At 46.3% G+C, this 16109-nt stretch overlaps 1 protein-coding gene across 1 annotated transcript in view; it reads left to right on the top strand.

Moving 5' to 3' along the window:
- The window catches only part of TENM4 (teneurin transmembrane protein 4), a 719375-nt gene that overhangs the window by 431948 nt on the left and 271318 nt on the right, over positions 1-16109 (top strand). The window contains exon 6 of the mRNA XM_033120388.1: positions 4958-5167. Within this exon, the coding sequence (XP_032976279.1) occupies positions 4958-5167 (210 nt within the window). The remainder of the gene's footprint in view (positions 1-4957; positions 5168-16109) is intronic.

The following is a 16109-nucleotide window of genomic DNA, read 5'->3' as shown; positions in this document are numbered from 1 at the left end:
TGTGGAATCTAAAGGACAAAATAAACGAACAACAAAGCAGAAACAGACTCAAAGAATACAGAGAACAAACTGATGGTTACCAGATGGGTGGTGGGGTGGGGGCCTGGTGAAAAAGGTGAAGGGATTAAGAAGTACAAATTGGTAGTTACAAAATAGCCACAGGGATATAAAGTACAGAATGGGAAATACAGTCAATAATATTGTAAAAACTATGTATAGTGTCAGGTGGGTACTAGACTTATGGGGGGAAATCACTTCATAAATTATATTATGTCTAACCACTATGTTGTACACCTGAAACTAATATAAAATAATATTGAATGTCAGCCATAACTGAAAAAAAAAATAGTCAGGGATGTAAAGTACAGCATAGGGAATATAGTCAATAATATTGTAATAACCATATGCAGTGTCAGATGGGTAATAGACTTATTGGGGTGATCGCTTTGTGAGGTATATAAATGTGGAATCACTACGTTATTTTGTACACCTGAAATTAGTATTGTATGTCAACAGTAATTGAAAAATAAATTTAAAAAAACTTTAAAAAGTTATATTTATAGGGCTGTTAGTTTTGTTATGCAACATCACCAATGTTGTGCTGGTAATTATTCAACAACAACATTTATGTTCTCTGACATCGGTTTAAAGCTGTTTGACAATTTCTGTGGTATAGATACTCAAACTATGGCTAATTTCAAGCAATAAATGTGACATGGCTAAAAAAAAAAAAAGAACAGGTCTTTCTAAAACACAGCCCTGGGTCTTGTCATTTTCTTGCTTTGAAAACTTCCATGACTCCCCGGATAAGGTTAGATTTCCTTTTCCTGGGGTTCAAGTTCTAAACCTATGATTCAGAGACTCATTTCTCACTACTCTCTTTACATAGGCCTTTTGTTCCATAATCAAGGTACTCTCCTTCCTTCCTACGCTCTTTCTCCATTTAACCAATATTTACTCGTGCTTTCTGTGGACCAGACACTGTACTAGGCATTTGGGAATATGGACAAGCCAGGAAGGCTAGGGGGCAGACACAGACAAGTAAACACTACAGTGTGGGAAGCGTTGCAACAGGGAAAGTACAGGGAGCTGTGGGAGCATCAAGAAAGGCATCAGGGAAGACTTGGGGGTCAGGGAGAGGGGGAATGACCATGAGGTTAAGCCCTAGGATGCGTGGGAGGTAGTGAGAGACACAGGATGGTAGTGATGAAGGAAAAGGAAGAGGAAAGGAAATGCTCAGGGAGAAGGAACAGCACGTGCAAAAACCCTGACACAACACTGTAGTTGTGCTCCAGGGGTTGCCTGCCTTTCATATAGACTCAATGTCCATGGTGCCTTGAACTTGGGCAAAAGAGACAGCAGTGAATTCGTGGAAATGAGAGCAGGTGAGCATGCGTCAGCAGACTTGGTGAGAAGTTCATGGTAACTGATAGATGATACTTGAGAGGTAAGAGGGATGGGGTCTGGAGACCAGGTAGAGGACGAGAGCCCTGTTTTTCCTTCTGCCATGGATGCTCTTGCCCACATCTCTTCATCTTTTCCCACTAGAATCCTGTATGGCTCCAGAAAGCCTTTCCTGTTTCTCAAGTTGAAATGACCCCTCTGCCCTCCATTCTCCCGTGGCACTGGGCTGTCCTGTCCTCTGTTCTGACAGATCCCACCTCTGCCTTGCTCAGAGTTCCGTGTGATACTCTCCCTCCCCTCCCACCAGCTCTTTTGAGGCTAAGTCTCACAGTTTGTATCACCCTCACCTTCTAGCCAAATCAGGGGGTGTTTTAGGAAATGTTTGGGGAATGAAACAGTATTAGCCATACTTTTGCAATCACGCACTGCTCTTATGAAAAAGAAAAGATAAAGTCAGTGCCCCTCACTTTATATACACAGATTTATGCATCACGGCATCACACATTTATTAGGTGTTTACTGGCTGCCACACTGTTCTCAACAGTTACGTGTTTTAACTCCTTTAATCTTCAGCACAACCCTATGAAGTAGCTGTTCCTTTTTTCATTTTTTTTATTCTCCATTATATAGATGAGTAAATTGAGGCACAAAGGGTGAAGTAGTTTGCCCAACGTCACTTCCACTGAGATAGCAAGTAGTGCAACTAGAAGTCAAATGTAGGGTCTGACTGCAGAGCCCGTACTCATAATACAACCCTGCCCTGCTTCTGCAGGTGCCGAATGGGTACAGCAATGCGTTTTTTTGCATGTCTTTCGAGCATTAATGTATTATATATGTCATAAAACATACATATAAATATTAGAAAAGGGTGAGATAAAAATAAATATTTCTAATATTTTCTTGCATCCCAGGGGTCATGGTTCTGTGCACCCTACCTTGGGACCACTTGAATTAAAAGCTGCTGATAAATAAGAGGGAGGGAATTGACACGTTTCTAATAACAGCTGTGCTTCCCAGAAACCTCATGCGTTATTGTGCACGTGCAAAGGTCCCGGAAGCTTGTTAGGTGCTTTGTATGTTAGGTTAGGACTATTCAGAGCAACCCTGGAGGTGATTTGGCAACACTGGTCTGGATGATTTTGAGGTAATTGGATGGAAGGGAGAAGAAACAGGCATGAGACGTGGGAGGGCCTGGTGCTGTTCTCAGGCCCGGGTCTCTGAAGTTTGCAATGGAACAACTTACTTTGTTCTGGAACTGCTTATTTCATAACGTTTGACAGATTTACTCAGGAGGAAGCTGTAACAAATACCCTGGAACAACATATCATGTTTCTTAACGTTTGTCTGAAACGCTGACGACTCAGTGTAGTATGCTGCTGATTATCTGAAGCTCTGATTTGGAGATTATAAGATGTCTTTGGGCAATAAAAAAATGTGGAAATCAAGGTATATTTACGTAATAAATGCAGCCTGGACGAAAAAAAACTCATTCCCAAAGCAGGGCCGTAGGGGAAGGGGAATCATGAGCGGGGCTCTCCGCGGGGTGGTTTCATTAATGTAATAAGCATTTGGTCGGCACTGACCCTGGGCGCTTGCTCGCTCACGCATCCTGTGAGTTCACATTGAGTATCTTTAGTCCTCACAACATCTGTATATAAGGGGAAGGGTGCCCAACGTACAGCTGGGGAGCTGGAAGTCGTTTTCCCAAGATCATACAACTAATAGGAGACTAGGTCACGAAGAAAACCCCAAGTCTGTTGAACTCCGAGGCCCATTCCAAGAACGTACTGTACCCTAAGAATGTGCCGTACACTTTGATGTGCAAGACAGCTACAGATAAGTACAAACACAGCAGGGCAAGTGTGATGTCAGAACTGAAGACGAGGGGAGTTCCGAGGAAGAATGATCAGCCACATAGTGGTGTGTGTGGTACATGGTGTCCGGGAAGGCTCTCTCAAGGTGAATTGGGAACACTGGTTTGGATGATTTTGAGGTGAATCGCAGCCCAGATTTCTGGGTAGAGAAACCAAAACACAAAGGGGGGAGTCACCCAGAGGTTGTACCACTGATCCCTGCTGCCTCGATTGCTCTTACTGAATTTCGAATGTGAACTAGCCAAATGGCATGCACAGTAACTCTATAAAATGTCACGCCTAAGGTTAGGCTCAGGGGTTGACATAAGAGTCATAAACCTGCAAAATCCGGCAGGATTTGGTGACTCAGTGAGCTTCTCTTGGTGGACAGAACAGAAGCAGCTTTTTTTTTTTTCTTTCAGTTTCAACAATCAGCAGGTCTCCGTGCCACCTCCCCCTTAGAGCCCTCCCAAACCTTAGGGTGGCATGTGTGGGCCACAGTGTTTCCTAAGGTTCAGTCTCTGAAAACCTAGATGGATCTGATTATGGTTTCCACCTTCTGTCAGTCAGGGTGGGGAAAAAAGGAGCCCTTGCTGTTGCGCGATGCAGTGTCTTGTACTGTAAACTTTTATACGTCTGTGCTTATGTTCCCGCTCTCGTAGGTGATGTACTGCACGTTGTCTAAAGGCTCGTCACTGGCAGGCCTGGCGATTGTCAGATGGCAGAGGTCTTCTCCTAGGCCATCACATTCTCCTTCGGAAGAGCTGGGAGTATGCTCACGGAACTATAGAAAGCTAGGATGTGAGAGTCATACAACCCTGACATGTTAGAAACTCGGAGTGGAACACACTGACACTCACAAAGTGTTGTGTCCTGAAGTTATAGAATTATTTCATCTCAGCCGATTAGGACTTAAGGGCCCAAGTATGTTAGGCACCTGGAATTCATCCAGTTGGCAAATATTTATTGAGTGCCTACTCTGTGCCAGTCACTAGGCTAGATTCTGGGGATGCAGAAGTGAAAAAGACTGCTGAAGTTATTGCTCTCAAGGAGTTTTCAGAGAGTGCCAGGATTTGAGTCTTAAAATATTAGATTCTTCGAAAAGTAAAACATTGTAGTATTGAACTCCTAGGATGCCAGCGGTGGAAGGGGGCTCGATATCATTTCCTCCAGCTCTCTCCACTTTTTACGAGGCCCAGAACCTGTTCTGCGCATGTCCAATTAAAGCCTCACTAATAAGAATATCATTTCAGTTCCATGACATTACAGAATGGCCAGCTGGCAGGGGCTCAGCGATCACCCAATGTGGCTGTTCATTTTACCGGTGAGGCCACGGAGGCTCAGAGTCGGGCAGTTTGATAGATACCAAGGCCCTCCAGGACTAGATCCTAGGTTTTCAGGTCTCTCTTAGAGAACAGGCAAAGCAGGAAGGGCTTCCCGTTTGTTTCCAAGGGGTGCCCTTTCCAAACCCTGCAGACTTCTCTGCACCCAGGCCCCTGCTCTTCAGAAGGAGTTTACACTAACTTCTTTCCCGGCGGCATCCGCTCCGCTCTTGGGCCCCGTGTGCAGTAGATCACCCAGTGTGGGGAGACCCCTCCCCCGTTGATGCGTGTTTTATTTTGCTCCCTCCCCGTCCCCGTGTGCCTCAAAACCAATTTTCATTATTTTTTTCTGTCTGTGTTTGTCTTTGTGGTTCGCAGGTGCTCCCTTGCATTGTTCATCCGCTTCATCAACCCCTATTGAGCAGTCCCCCTCCCCGCCCCCCTCTCCTCGGGCCAATGAGAGCCAGAGGCGGTTGCTAGGCAACGGTGTGGCCCAGCCAACCCCGGACTCAGACTCTGAGGAAGAGTTTGTCCCTAATTCATTCTTAGTTAAAAGTGGCTCTGCCAGCCTGGGGGTCGCAGCGAACGGTAAGTCCCTCTTTCTTCCTAACTTCTGTGGGTTTTTTGGTTGTTTTTTTCCCCTTTCGTTGGCGATGCTGATTAATCTGCCTGCTTGGGCCAACTGCAGGGGCGTAAGGGCCTGGTGCATGGGGGGCTCGGGTTGTCGCGGGGTCTGGCGCAGCTCCGCGGCTGGGGCAGCCCCGCTGCTGCCTGGCTGTGCAGCTGGGGTGTGCAGGGGTTGGGAGACTCCTGTCCTCATTCCCATGTCAGACGTCGGGTAGACAGAGCGCAGGAACAGATGCACAGACACAACGACACAGAAACATCAGGTAGAGACGCAGGCAGGAAAAAAATACAGAGACAAAGATGCACACAGAAAAAGAAAAGAAAGGTTAAAACTAAAACAGCACCCATTGGCTACCTACTATGTGCCAGGGACTGTGCCAGCCACTGCCACTTGTTGCTTCATTGGATCCTCTTCACACCCTTGCCTAAGAAATTGGTATTAGAATGTTCCAGTTAATTATGAGAAAGCTAAGAGAAAGGATACTACCTGGAGCCTAACTCTGGCTTTGAAAGTTCTGGACTTTCATACTGCCCCTGGGAGTCAGAGGGCCCTGACATCCCAAGCTGCTATAGGGCTGCATGCTAGCTGAGAGAGAACCACTGGGCTTAAGCATCCATCTGGGCATCCATCTGGGCACTGCCCTAACTGTCTGAAGGAGAAGCAGTAAGGAGGGTAAGGCTGACCAAGAGCCCGCAGACCCTGATCAGGTGCTGTGTGGACTGGGCCAAGGTGCTTGCCCTCTCTGTGTCCAGCAGAGGCCAGTCCACTTCTTTACAAGGATGCCCTGGAAGGCATTCAAGCCTCCAAGAAGGGGATACACTGCCTGTGCTCTCTTTGAAAATCAGAGTGGTCTTTGGCCTTGATGGTTCTCTTCTGACAGGACTTTATACCCTGCATTCTCTTTGACCAAAAGCCAAACCGTCCTCCAGGGCCTTTCTGTCTGTGCTCCCTGAGGCTGTTGTCCTTTTGGGGGTTGGGTGTCCCTGTTCCTCTATACCTTTTAGCTGCTCATGTTTCAAATTATGCAGAGAAACAGGAACCCTGGACTGGGAGGAAGGAAACTTGTGTTCCAGTCCCAGCTCTGTGGCTCACTGACTATTTCCTTGGCAAATCACGATCCCTCTCTCAGCCTCAGTTTCCCCATCTTGCCAATGACGGAGCAGTTTCTAAGAAACTCTGATTCTATGAGTGTCATGTGATGCTGATTGAGGTGTTCCTGCCAGTAGTCTTCTTAAACTTACTTCTTTATCATATATATGATAATATTCTTTTCTAGTTGCTGAGTAAATAAGCCTTGCAGGTAAAAGAGAAGGCAGGAGATTCAAGTCCTTAATCTCTCCCTTTTGCTAATTAACTGAACAAGAGCAATCACTTTGTTGCAAGTTCTACAGCAAATTGATTGCATTCTTGCATTACTGGTGTGCAAGGAAGATGGGGGACCTTTGGCCTGCAGCTGTCCGCTCCGTTGTGGCCCTTGTGTTCCCACTCCCCAGGGAACCTGGAGACACTTTGGATTTGTTCCCTGGAGACTTGCTCTGAGTGTGTCACTCCAAAAGTTGGTAATAAACATGCCCTGTGTCTGAAGGGAGATTCTGGGTCCTTAGTGGTCTGATGCTTTGGGGTTGGGGGGTCATGAGAGCGCCAGTGAGTCTCACTCCACATCTGGACCCTGCCTGCCATCTTCTCCTTGAAACCAAACTGAGGGGTCTTCTGTAAGCCTAAGGACCTGCTGGGACAGGCGTGGACCCAGCGCTAGCAAGTGAAGATAAGTGGGATCCACGGCATAGTGGGTCCCATAAATGCTTGTAGGGCTTTGTTTAATTTTTTTCATGAAAAAAATAGGTGAAATTATTTTAATGGGATCGTCTTTATTGTTTTTATCTATTGTAAAAGTAACAATGCTTATTGACATTCACACTATACAGAAAGGGGAAAAAAATGAAGTTCTCTTGTAATTCTTTCTCTGAGAGATAACCACTTTTAACAGTTTGGTGCATGGACTTACAGATGCTTTTTAGGTAGTGTTAATTGAATGAATGAATGAGCAGGCAATACAAACTACTGGAAGACTACCATGTAGCCAAGAGGGCAAGGGCCATAGATTCAAACCTTCTGAAACTGGGTCCCAGATATGCGACCCGGGCAAAGTACCTAACCTTTCAGATCACCAGTTGCTCCATGTATGAAATGGGGACAACCTCCCAAGTTTGCTGTGGAATTTACAAACGCTGCAGGTGGTAAACTTTCTTCTCTCTCTCTCTCTCTCTCTCTCTCTCTCTCTCTCTCTCTCTCTCTCTCTCTCTCTCTCCCCCCCCCCCCCATATTCATACCCCAATCCTCATCCACCAATTTAAAGCTTTAGAGACCACCCTAAATAGATCAATTGCTCTATTTCCTTGAGAGGACTGCTCCCCCTGAGACGTAATTCAGAATTTACTTTAAATGACAAAGGCAGCCCCTCAGGCCCAAAAGGTGAAAATGATGGGTTTCCTTTGGTGGGAGCTGACTCAGCGCCCTGCACACAAGGCTGACCGTATGGGAACTAGTTTTCCCAGAGCTCTGGCTGTGCTCTCCAGTGGCTCCCAAGGGGCCCTCTGCCTACAGCTGTGTCAACTCCTGGTCTGGGACACCTCAGAACCTCCCTGCTAAAACCCCCAAGCAAAGTGCAAGGAGAACACGTGGGGCATTACAGAACAGCTCATTGTCCCTGTGGAAAAGAAAACAGGGAAAGTAGCTCTTTCTGTCATCAAAATCCTAATCCACACCCAAGGATAATCTTCTAGAAATCACTGATACACACAAAGAAGGATTTCACTGAAATAGCAACTCGTCACAGTTGAAAAGTGGAGGAAGTGGTAAGGATTAAGCAGGTATTTGCCCCTACCGCGTAGGAACTCTTCAGAGTAAATAGTACACGTCCCATGCTTTGTTCTAATCTAAATTCTAAAGTAAAGGGGGCTGCAAAAACATGGAGGTTAATATTGAAGAGGGTCAGGGAATAAAAAGCTCCGAGAAGGTGTTCAGGTTCTAGGAGCCTGGGTGAGGTCGGCTGGGTGGGACACTGAGTGCATAGGCAGCACCTTCTGTGTGTGTCTGTTCTTTGCAGGCGCTATCTTACGGAGCTTCCGTTTATCTCCACGTCTGTTCAGGAAACCGAGGGCCAGTGACTTGCCCAGAGCGTCACTGCTCCTAAGGGACATGTCAAAGATTCAAGCCCAAGCCTGCTTGACTCCAAGGCCCCTATTTTTTCTTTTTTCTTTTTTTGATTTGTTTTGTTTCTAATACTAGAATCTGTTATTTCTATGTCTCCTTCTTCGTAGCAGGCTGGAGAGGATTAGGGAAATTCTACCTCCCTCCCCCCCCCAAAAAAAAAAACCTACAAAAACTGATTTTAAAAGAATTCCAAGTTGTTGGATTCCTATCACTCACCTCACAAACCTTTAGGAAGAGTTTATGTGACAGGTGTTTAGCTCATTGAATCACTGAATCTTATTACACTTCACATTTACCTTGTGACATAGCCATTTTTAGTCTCACTGAGGCAGTAAAGAGCCAGAGAGGTCAACTTCCCCTAAATCACATGGCTTCTATGTGATAGATCCAGATTGGAACCCCAGATCTGTCGGATACCATAGAGAGGAATCTTTCTGCTTTGCTTTTGTGAATACTGTAGGAGTTTCAAAGATGAATCAGACTAGATGACTTAGACGCTACATTTTGGTGCTGCTTCATGAAAGCCAAGCCCCCGATGCTGGGCCTTCTGCAACTTTTTTCCCCTCTAAGCCCTGGGCTCTTCCTGCCTCACATTACAGATTTCTCAAGCAGGTCACACTGGTCAACATCACCGTTGTTTGGCAGTTTCATTGACTTTCTGGGGTCTTAAGCTGCTGGGCTTATTTTGTTTTGACTTTCAATCCAGAGGAGGACTGTTTATTTTTCTTTCTACATGAGAAACACTGCTATGCATGTGAGCTGCTTCCAAAAGTGTTCTCTTAAAACAAAACAAAAAAAAATTCAACCTAATTTAGAACCTATCCAGGTTCCCCTGGGGGGAGTCTGCTAGGGTCCTTTTAAGCCAGTTTGTGAAATCAGAAGGCAAAATTGTACCTCTTTCCTACTGTTGAGACCCAGTGAGGTTTTCTGTCTCCTTTCACTGTGGATTTTATGGAACCTGTTTCCGTTGTAGCAAGCTAGCTGCAGGTATGTGGGTCTGTATGTTTCCCGAGTTCCCAGGATAAACGACATGGGGGCACGTGAAGTTTTCAGGCAATTTTGTTCTCTTCTCGACTCTCTTGAATCAGAAGACTTCTGTTGGTCAATAAATTCTTATACCAGCTGTTTAGGGGACTACCTACCGTGTTCCCTCGAAAATAAGACCGGGTCTTATATTAATTTTTGCTCCAAAAGATGCATTAGGGCTTATGTTCAGGGGATGTCATCCTGAAAAGTCATGCTAGGGCTTATTTTCCGGTTAGGTCTTATTTTCTGGAAAACATGGTAACTCCTTGTAGGAAAAAAAATTTTTTTTTTAATTTCTTCCTTTATTCATTCATTCATGATGACCTTTGAAATGTTTGTGGGTGGATATTTTCCAGACAAATGAGGGGTAAAGGGCATTCTAAGCAAAGAGACTCTATAAAATAGGTATCTAATTTATGGGGTCAAAATCCCTTAAATGAGACTCTTGAAGAGAGATGCATTTCAGAATTCAAAAATGTTCAGATTTAAGAAAGAAAATACAGTACATATATTGTATTCTTCCTAATATTCCTAGAATGCTGGGATGGTCCATGGTAAGCAACCATGTTAAATATTTCTGCAATGAAACATATTGAATAGTTGAAAGACTCCGAGCTTCATGTCACTTCAGGTCAGGTTTTGCCACCAAAAGTGTTTCAATAAAACTTTCAGTCTTAGAGTTTTGATTTTCTCAGAAAGATGGTTAATACGTGGTGATCCTGGATTGCGCTTTTTATAAATGGGGGATATCGGGACTCAGAAAGATTTAGGCATTTGCCTATGGTTAGAGAGATAACTAGATAACTTGATAACTAGAAGGCACGATAGAGGTTCAAGTCGCTCGCTGAGATGTTGTGTAGACGTGCTTGTTGTTTATCCATGAAGACCCTTTGGAAAGGCCAAGTGCCCTCTGCTGTAGACGCGGGGGCTCAGGAGGCCAGTGCCAGCAGGCTGGCTGCCTCCCAGGCCTAGGAATTCAGGAGAGTAAGGGCCAAGTGCTTCATTCTCCAAAGGCTAGAACTCAGCAACGCTGAGTTCTGAAGGAACTTTTCCTGACAGACCCTAGGGTGTATGGACCCCTTTCTTTGAAACCCTACTGTTTTCTATACAGACTCCCCCCTCCCATTCTGGAGACCTGATTATTCCCACGTCTGGTTTCCTCATTCAGCTGCAGGTTCCTTGAGCTGCTCTGTAGTGCTGAGCAGCTGTAGGTGCTAAAATGAAAACTGAAAAAAAAGTTGACTTTCTTGCTTCTTCCTTTCCAACAGCTACATACACACACACACACTCACACACACACACACACACAAACACACACACACACGCAGCAACCCCCCCCCTGCCCCCCAGGAACAATTCAGTGATCCACATACACGATAGAACTACAGAAACTCACAGAGATGAAGTGGTGTGCCGAAGTTCAGAGTCAAGATTCAAAGAGTGGCCCCAGACTCCAGTGCCCTTCCCACCTTACCAAGTACCTCCCTCAACCAGACAAGCCCTCACCTGTGGCCTCCCACCAGGGGCAGAAGATTATGCCCCCCCTAATTGGGGGCAGTGGGGACAACCACACAGGGGTCATGTCTCTTTTTGTAGTTTACAAAGCCCTTTTTCATACATTACCTCAGGCAGATTCTGGTGACTCTAATTTAATTGCCACATTGGCTTCCTAGGTGGTAAGGCTTATTTCTGACCTTGAAAAATAAACAGGTCACATTTTGAATTAATGTAATCAAATGGCCTGGGAGAACCAGGGTCCTCTAATTAGTCACTCACGTGACAGGATTGTAGACTCTTTGCAGCTCCTTTTCCACTAATTTCCCCAAATACCATTGCATTAAAAGGTACAAAAATAACATTTTTGGTGTATGGCTTGATTGGATCTGGGAATTCCTAGACCACCCCCCAAGGAAGACGCATTAGTTCCGTATCTGGGCTTTTTCCACCAGGAAACTAAGCCTGGTCTGTGTCCCTGCTTAGTGGCCTGCTCGGCGGGGCCCTCGTGGACACCAGACCACATCTTACAGCATCTCCTGACACATCGGGGCTCAGACTGGTGAGGAGGCGCCTGGGAGGAGGCCAAGGAGAGTTTGGGAGGTTGATATAACTGACATTTGTGTAGCCTCCGCGTTCCCAGAGCGCGTTCACATCTGTCATCTCGTTGGATCCACAGCATTGGGCCGTGAGGTTGGCCGAATGTGGAGTATGGCGAGCACAGCTGTGTGCTGGAGGAAACAAGCTGAGCGAGAGGGAAGCAGCTTGGCGTGGAGCTACTCCTTTGGCTGCACAGCTTAGAGCCCGCTCAGCCCAAGCTGCGAGGCTCACTGCCATCCTTGTACACTCGGTTTCCGGTTATAAACCTCACCTGGAGAAGCCTGAGTCATCATGGAAACCTGCTTGTGCAGAGGCACACGTGCCTGGGAGCAGCAGACCTGGCTTCTCGGCCCAGCTCTGCCTCTAACCTGCTGTGTGACCTTTGAAGAGCCTTGTGCTTTGGTTCCGCAGCTTTCTTGTCTGGACAGGGAGAGAACTGGATTAGATCAACACTTCCCAAGGCTTATTCCTTTGTGTGTCACTGTCAGTCTGTGCTGTAGCAGAGTGCCCCCTTGCACTGCTTTCCTCCCCTCCCCTTTTCAGCCTCCTTTCCTGAACTTTCTTTTTTACCTAAATGAATTTTTTTTTCGAAGGAAATGGTACACTACTGCTGCAATTCACTTGCCATAAATAGCAGATAGCTGTAAAAATAAATACAGTGAAAGCAGGTTATCTCTCACATTCTGGTGAGATAATGCCTGCTCAAGGACACTAAGCAGAGATTGGCTTCTCTTTGTTAAATAGGGACACTGGCAAGTGTTAGGTGTGAAAAACACACTAGTACCAAACTGAGACCGTCTCCTCCGGATCACCGAAAGGGTTGCAAGAAAATGGAAGCTTTCCTGCATGTGATTTGCTGTCTGTTCACAACGTATGCCACTCAAAATCGTGCCCATAGGCTACACAGCTCTGTGGCTTTTGCTGGTACGCTGTCCAGGCTTTTAACGTTAGACCCCACAGCTTGATCACCTTAAGAATAAACATCTTTTGCTGCCTCCACCACCTACCCTTCTTTCCTTCCTGAAGTGGAGTCTTTTCTGAGCCTCTGTTCCCACCCTCCCCCTCCTGGCCTCCTGCCCTCTGCCCCTGTCATCAGGTCTGTACTGGGTGCTTTGAGCTCAGCTGGATCCCCCATTACTGGTTAATAGCTCCCAGTTTGGACCAGGAAACCATGTGATATTTCTTCTTCCCTCCCCTTCCTCTCTTATCTCCCCTCGTCCCTCTCCCTCTGAACTGCCATTATTTATATAGGTGTTGGAGATTAAACAACGAAAAAATATTTCCTCTGCTTGAAAAGTCCTGAAAAGACTGAAGTCAGAAGAAAAACAGAAAAAGTGCAATCTGGAACCATGGGAGGGGAAGATAGGTTATGGAGGCCTGCAGATACTTGCTGCCCTGTGTGGCAGTGAGCAAGTTGCTTAACCTCTCTGGGCCACAGTGTTCTCCTCTGTGAAATGGATATTGGTTTGACTAATGCTTCACAAAATTGTGTAAATGAGAAAATATTGTCAAGGCTTCTAGCGTAATGATTGCAACATAATAAGTGCGCAGTGAATGTTAGTTTCCTTATTCCCCTTCTGGAACCCAAAAGTTTTTGGACAATTATCTCTGGAAGGAAGGCAGATTCCTACACTCCCACCCCTCTAGGCTCGGAGAAAGTACAACCATTAACAGCTCTGTCCAGCAGTCCTGAGCTTTAAACCTCCTATCCCTCCTGAGTGATTTCCAGAGATTTAGGGTGGGGAGGTGAGCCCAAGGCAGCAGCTAAACAAACACAGCAGGGGGTCTTGGAAACAGGGCCTCAGCCTTTCTTGCTAGAGCTCCCCGCGTTGCTTCTGTTCCCCATGGTTCCCAGAGATGAAACACTGTGATGCCTTTTCCTTCTGGTCAGCTTGCCTTCCTCCCCACCACATTTGAGAGGAGAGGAAAACGACTGGTAATTCATTTATGCTTTACTCCCTCCTGAATGGATCGTATTTCTATAAATAACTCTAGGAAGCTGCTGCACAGGCTAACAACAGGAACACATATTTGTACTTCCAGAAACCTCTCTTTAGCTGCCATTGAGGCTCCGAGGGAATATAGATCTGATATGAACCCCCTCCCCACGAGCTGGACAACTTCACCTCATCTCACCTGTCTCACCCAGTTGCCCATTTATAAAATGGGGATAACAATAGCAGTCTGGGGGTTGTTTCAAAGGCAAGATGGGATACCATCTAACGTACGGAGAGTATAGCCCATGCTCAATGTTTACTGGTCTCTCCTTTTAATCTTTGGCAAAAAATGGGGTATATTTTCAGTTGGCCAGGAGGTTATCTCATCAAAATTTCAGTTGTGAGCCCTTGTCTGCTGTCATCTTGCGAATGAGCAAACATGGAAGTTGAGCTGATACTTAACCTGTTTGCTAGTTTTGCAAAATTCTGCTCCCCTTCACCTAAACATTTCCTACTATCTCTTCTCTCCCGTGCGCCACTGTAGTTGTATCCTCACTGGCCTCCCTGCGTCCCAGCTCTCCCTTTCATCCATCTTCACAATGTCCCAGGGTGATCCTTCCAAACCTCAGGTCCCTGTCGTAGGAGCCCCACGGGTGACTCTGTTTCCTGTGGCCGGCCAAAGCCCTTCTTCACAGAGGCCCCCCACTTCCTCGAGCTTCTTGCTTCTGTGCTCCTGCTCGGGAGCTATAGCCACGGCAAACTAACAGAGTTCTTGGGACAGACGACATTCCCGGTGCCCAATACGGGGGCTTGTGCTGAATATCTGGAGACCTTGGGAGCAAAGGTTTCTGAATACAATAAAATCTTATTCAGAGTGAGAAGGGGGAAGGTCTTTCTCATTTAGATTGATATGGGGGAAAATGAAGCTTGTTTATTTACCCTTCAGAACCAATTCAATTTAACACATTATTAGGGAGACAGGACACACACCTAAACAGCCCTGCCTTACAGCAGGAATTCAGGAACAAGGTAGGCGGGTGCACCAGGATGTATGGGGCTCTGAGGTTGAATGTAAAATGGGAGGTTGTGGTCAAGTTCTGGAGAAGGAGGATAACCCCCAAGGAGCACAGGCCAGTTTACACAGTCAGGCTCTGCCAGAAGTGAGCTGCAATGTTATGGATCTGTAGGGTTGCGATGGACTGAATTGGGTCTTCCCAAAAGTCATATATTAAAGCCCGAACCCCCCATGTGACTGTATTGGAAAGACATCCTTTAAAGGGGTGGTTAAGGTTATATGAGGTCATAAGGGTAGAGCCCTGATCTGAAGGAACTGGTGTCCTTATAAAAGAGGAAGAGACACTAGAGATCATTTGCTCTCTGCCATGTCACAAAACAAGAAGATGGTCTGGAAGTCAGGCCAAGAAGAGAGCTTTCACTAGAAACCAAACCCTGCTGGAACCTGGAATTTGACTTCCCAGACTCCAGGACGATGAGAAATGAATGTCTGTTGCTTAAGCCACCTGGTCTATGGTACTTTGTTATGGCAGCAAGACCAGCTGAAGACAAGGGCTCTGGTATAAGGAGAAGCCTAGACGTTCATACTTTGCATGTCAGTTATTTGTGTGCAAGCAGATGCTCCCAGCCTAAGTGTGGGGACTTGAAGCATTTATTTCCTCATTCATTCATTCGTTCATTCATTCATTTATTCAGATTTTTTAAAGTGTGTGTTCTATGTAGAGTCGTGTGCTGTAGAGTTCTGACAAAAGGTTATCCATGCCCTCCGTGGGCCTAGGGAAGGGAACACCGGGGGCTGCGACAGGGGTTAGCGGTGGAAGGCAAGGCTGTCTTCCTCTCTAAAAAGGACAAGCTAGTGGGGCACGGGCCCATCTCCCCCCTACCGCCCTCCTATCTCAGGGAGCAGCCCGTTTAGAAGACTGGGTTTTCCTGGGGTTTGAGGTGGGGATGGAGTGAGAAGCGTGGCCTGAGGGCAGGTTTGTGCTCTGTGTTCCACTCATTTCAGAGCTCACTGAGAGGGGGTGAAGGTGGAAGGGGCAGCTTCAGGACCCCAGGAGGGCCTGACACACCTTTGGATTGTGGAACAGAAGACCAAATCCTATTACTAAGCACCTGCACGGTGCCCGGTGAATCCGCACGGCTAGTGGGCTCTAGAGCAGAAGAGTTTAGAGTGGGGTGTTTAAATTCACCGCCAGCTAAGATCTTTAGCAAACGATTTAACCTCTGAGTTTCCATTTTCCTCATGTGTGAAATAGGGCTAATAATAATACTGACCCCATAGGTACTGTTAAAATTCAATGTGCTGTAATGTATGTGACGTCCTTAACAAAGGACCTGGTTATTATAGAAACTTTAATGGATGCTGCTGTTATTGCCATGATTGTTGTTCTGCTTATTTTACCAAACTGAGCCTCAGAAAAGTGCGATAACTTGGCCAAGGTCACACAGATATAGTGGCATTTTGCATTCCAGGTGTGTCTGGCCCTTCAACCCAACATCTCACCCCGCTAGGTCTCTTTCTCTCCTCTAACAGCCACCGCCCCTTTTCTTGACAGCCCTCAGGAAGCCAAAGATCTTGGGGGGCCTCCCCAGCAGATCAGAGATTTCTTTCACGCCC

Source organism: Rhinolophus ferrumequinum, chromosome 11 (genome assembly GCF_004115265.2).
Source record: "Rhinolophus ferrumequinum isolate MPI-CBG mRhiFer1 chromosome 11, mRhiFer1_v1.p, whole genome shotgun sequence".
NCBI classification, from domain to species: domain Eukaryota; kingdom Metazoa; phylum Chordata; class Mammalia; order Chiroptera; family Rhinolophidae; genus Rhinolophus; species Rhinolophus ferrumequinum.
The sequence above is the reverse complement of the archived record's forward strand: the minus strand, read 5'-3'. Positions and strand labels throughout refer to the sequence as shown.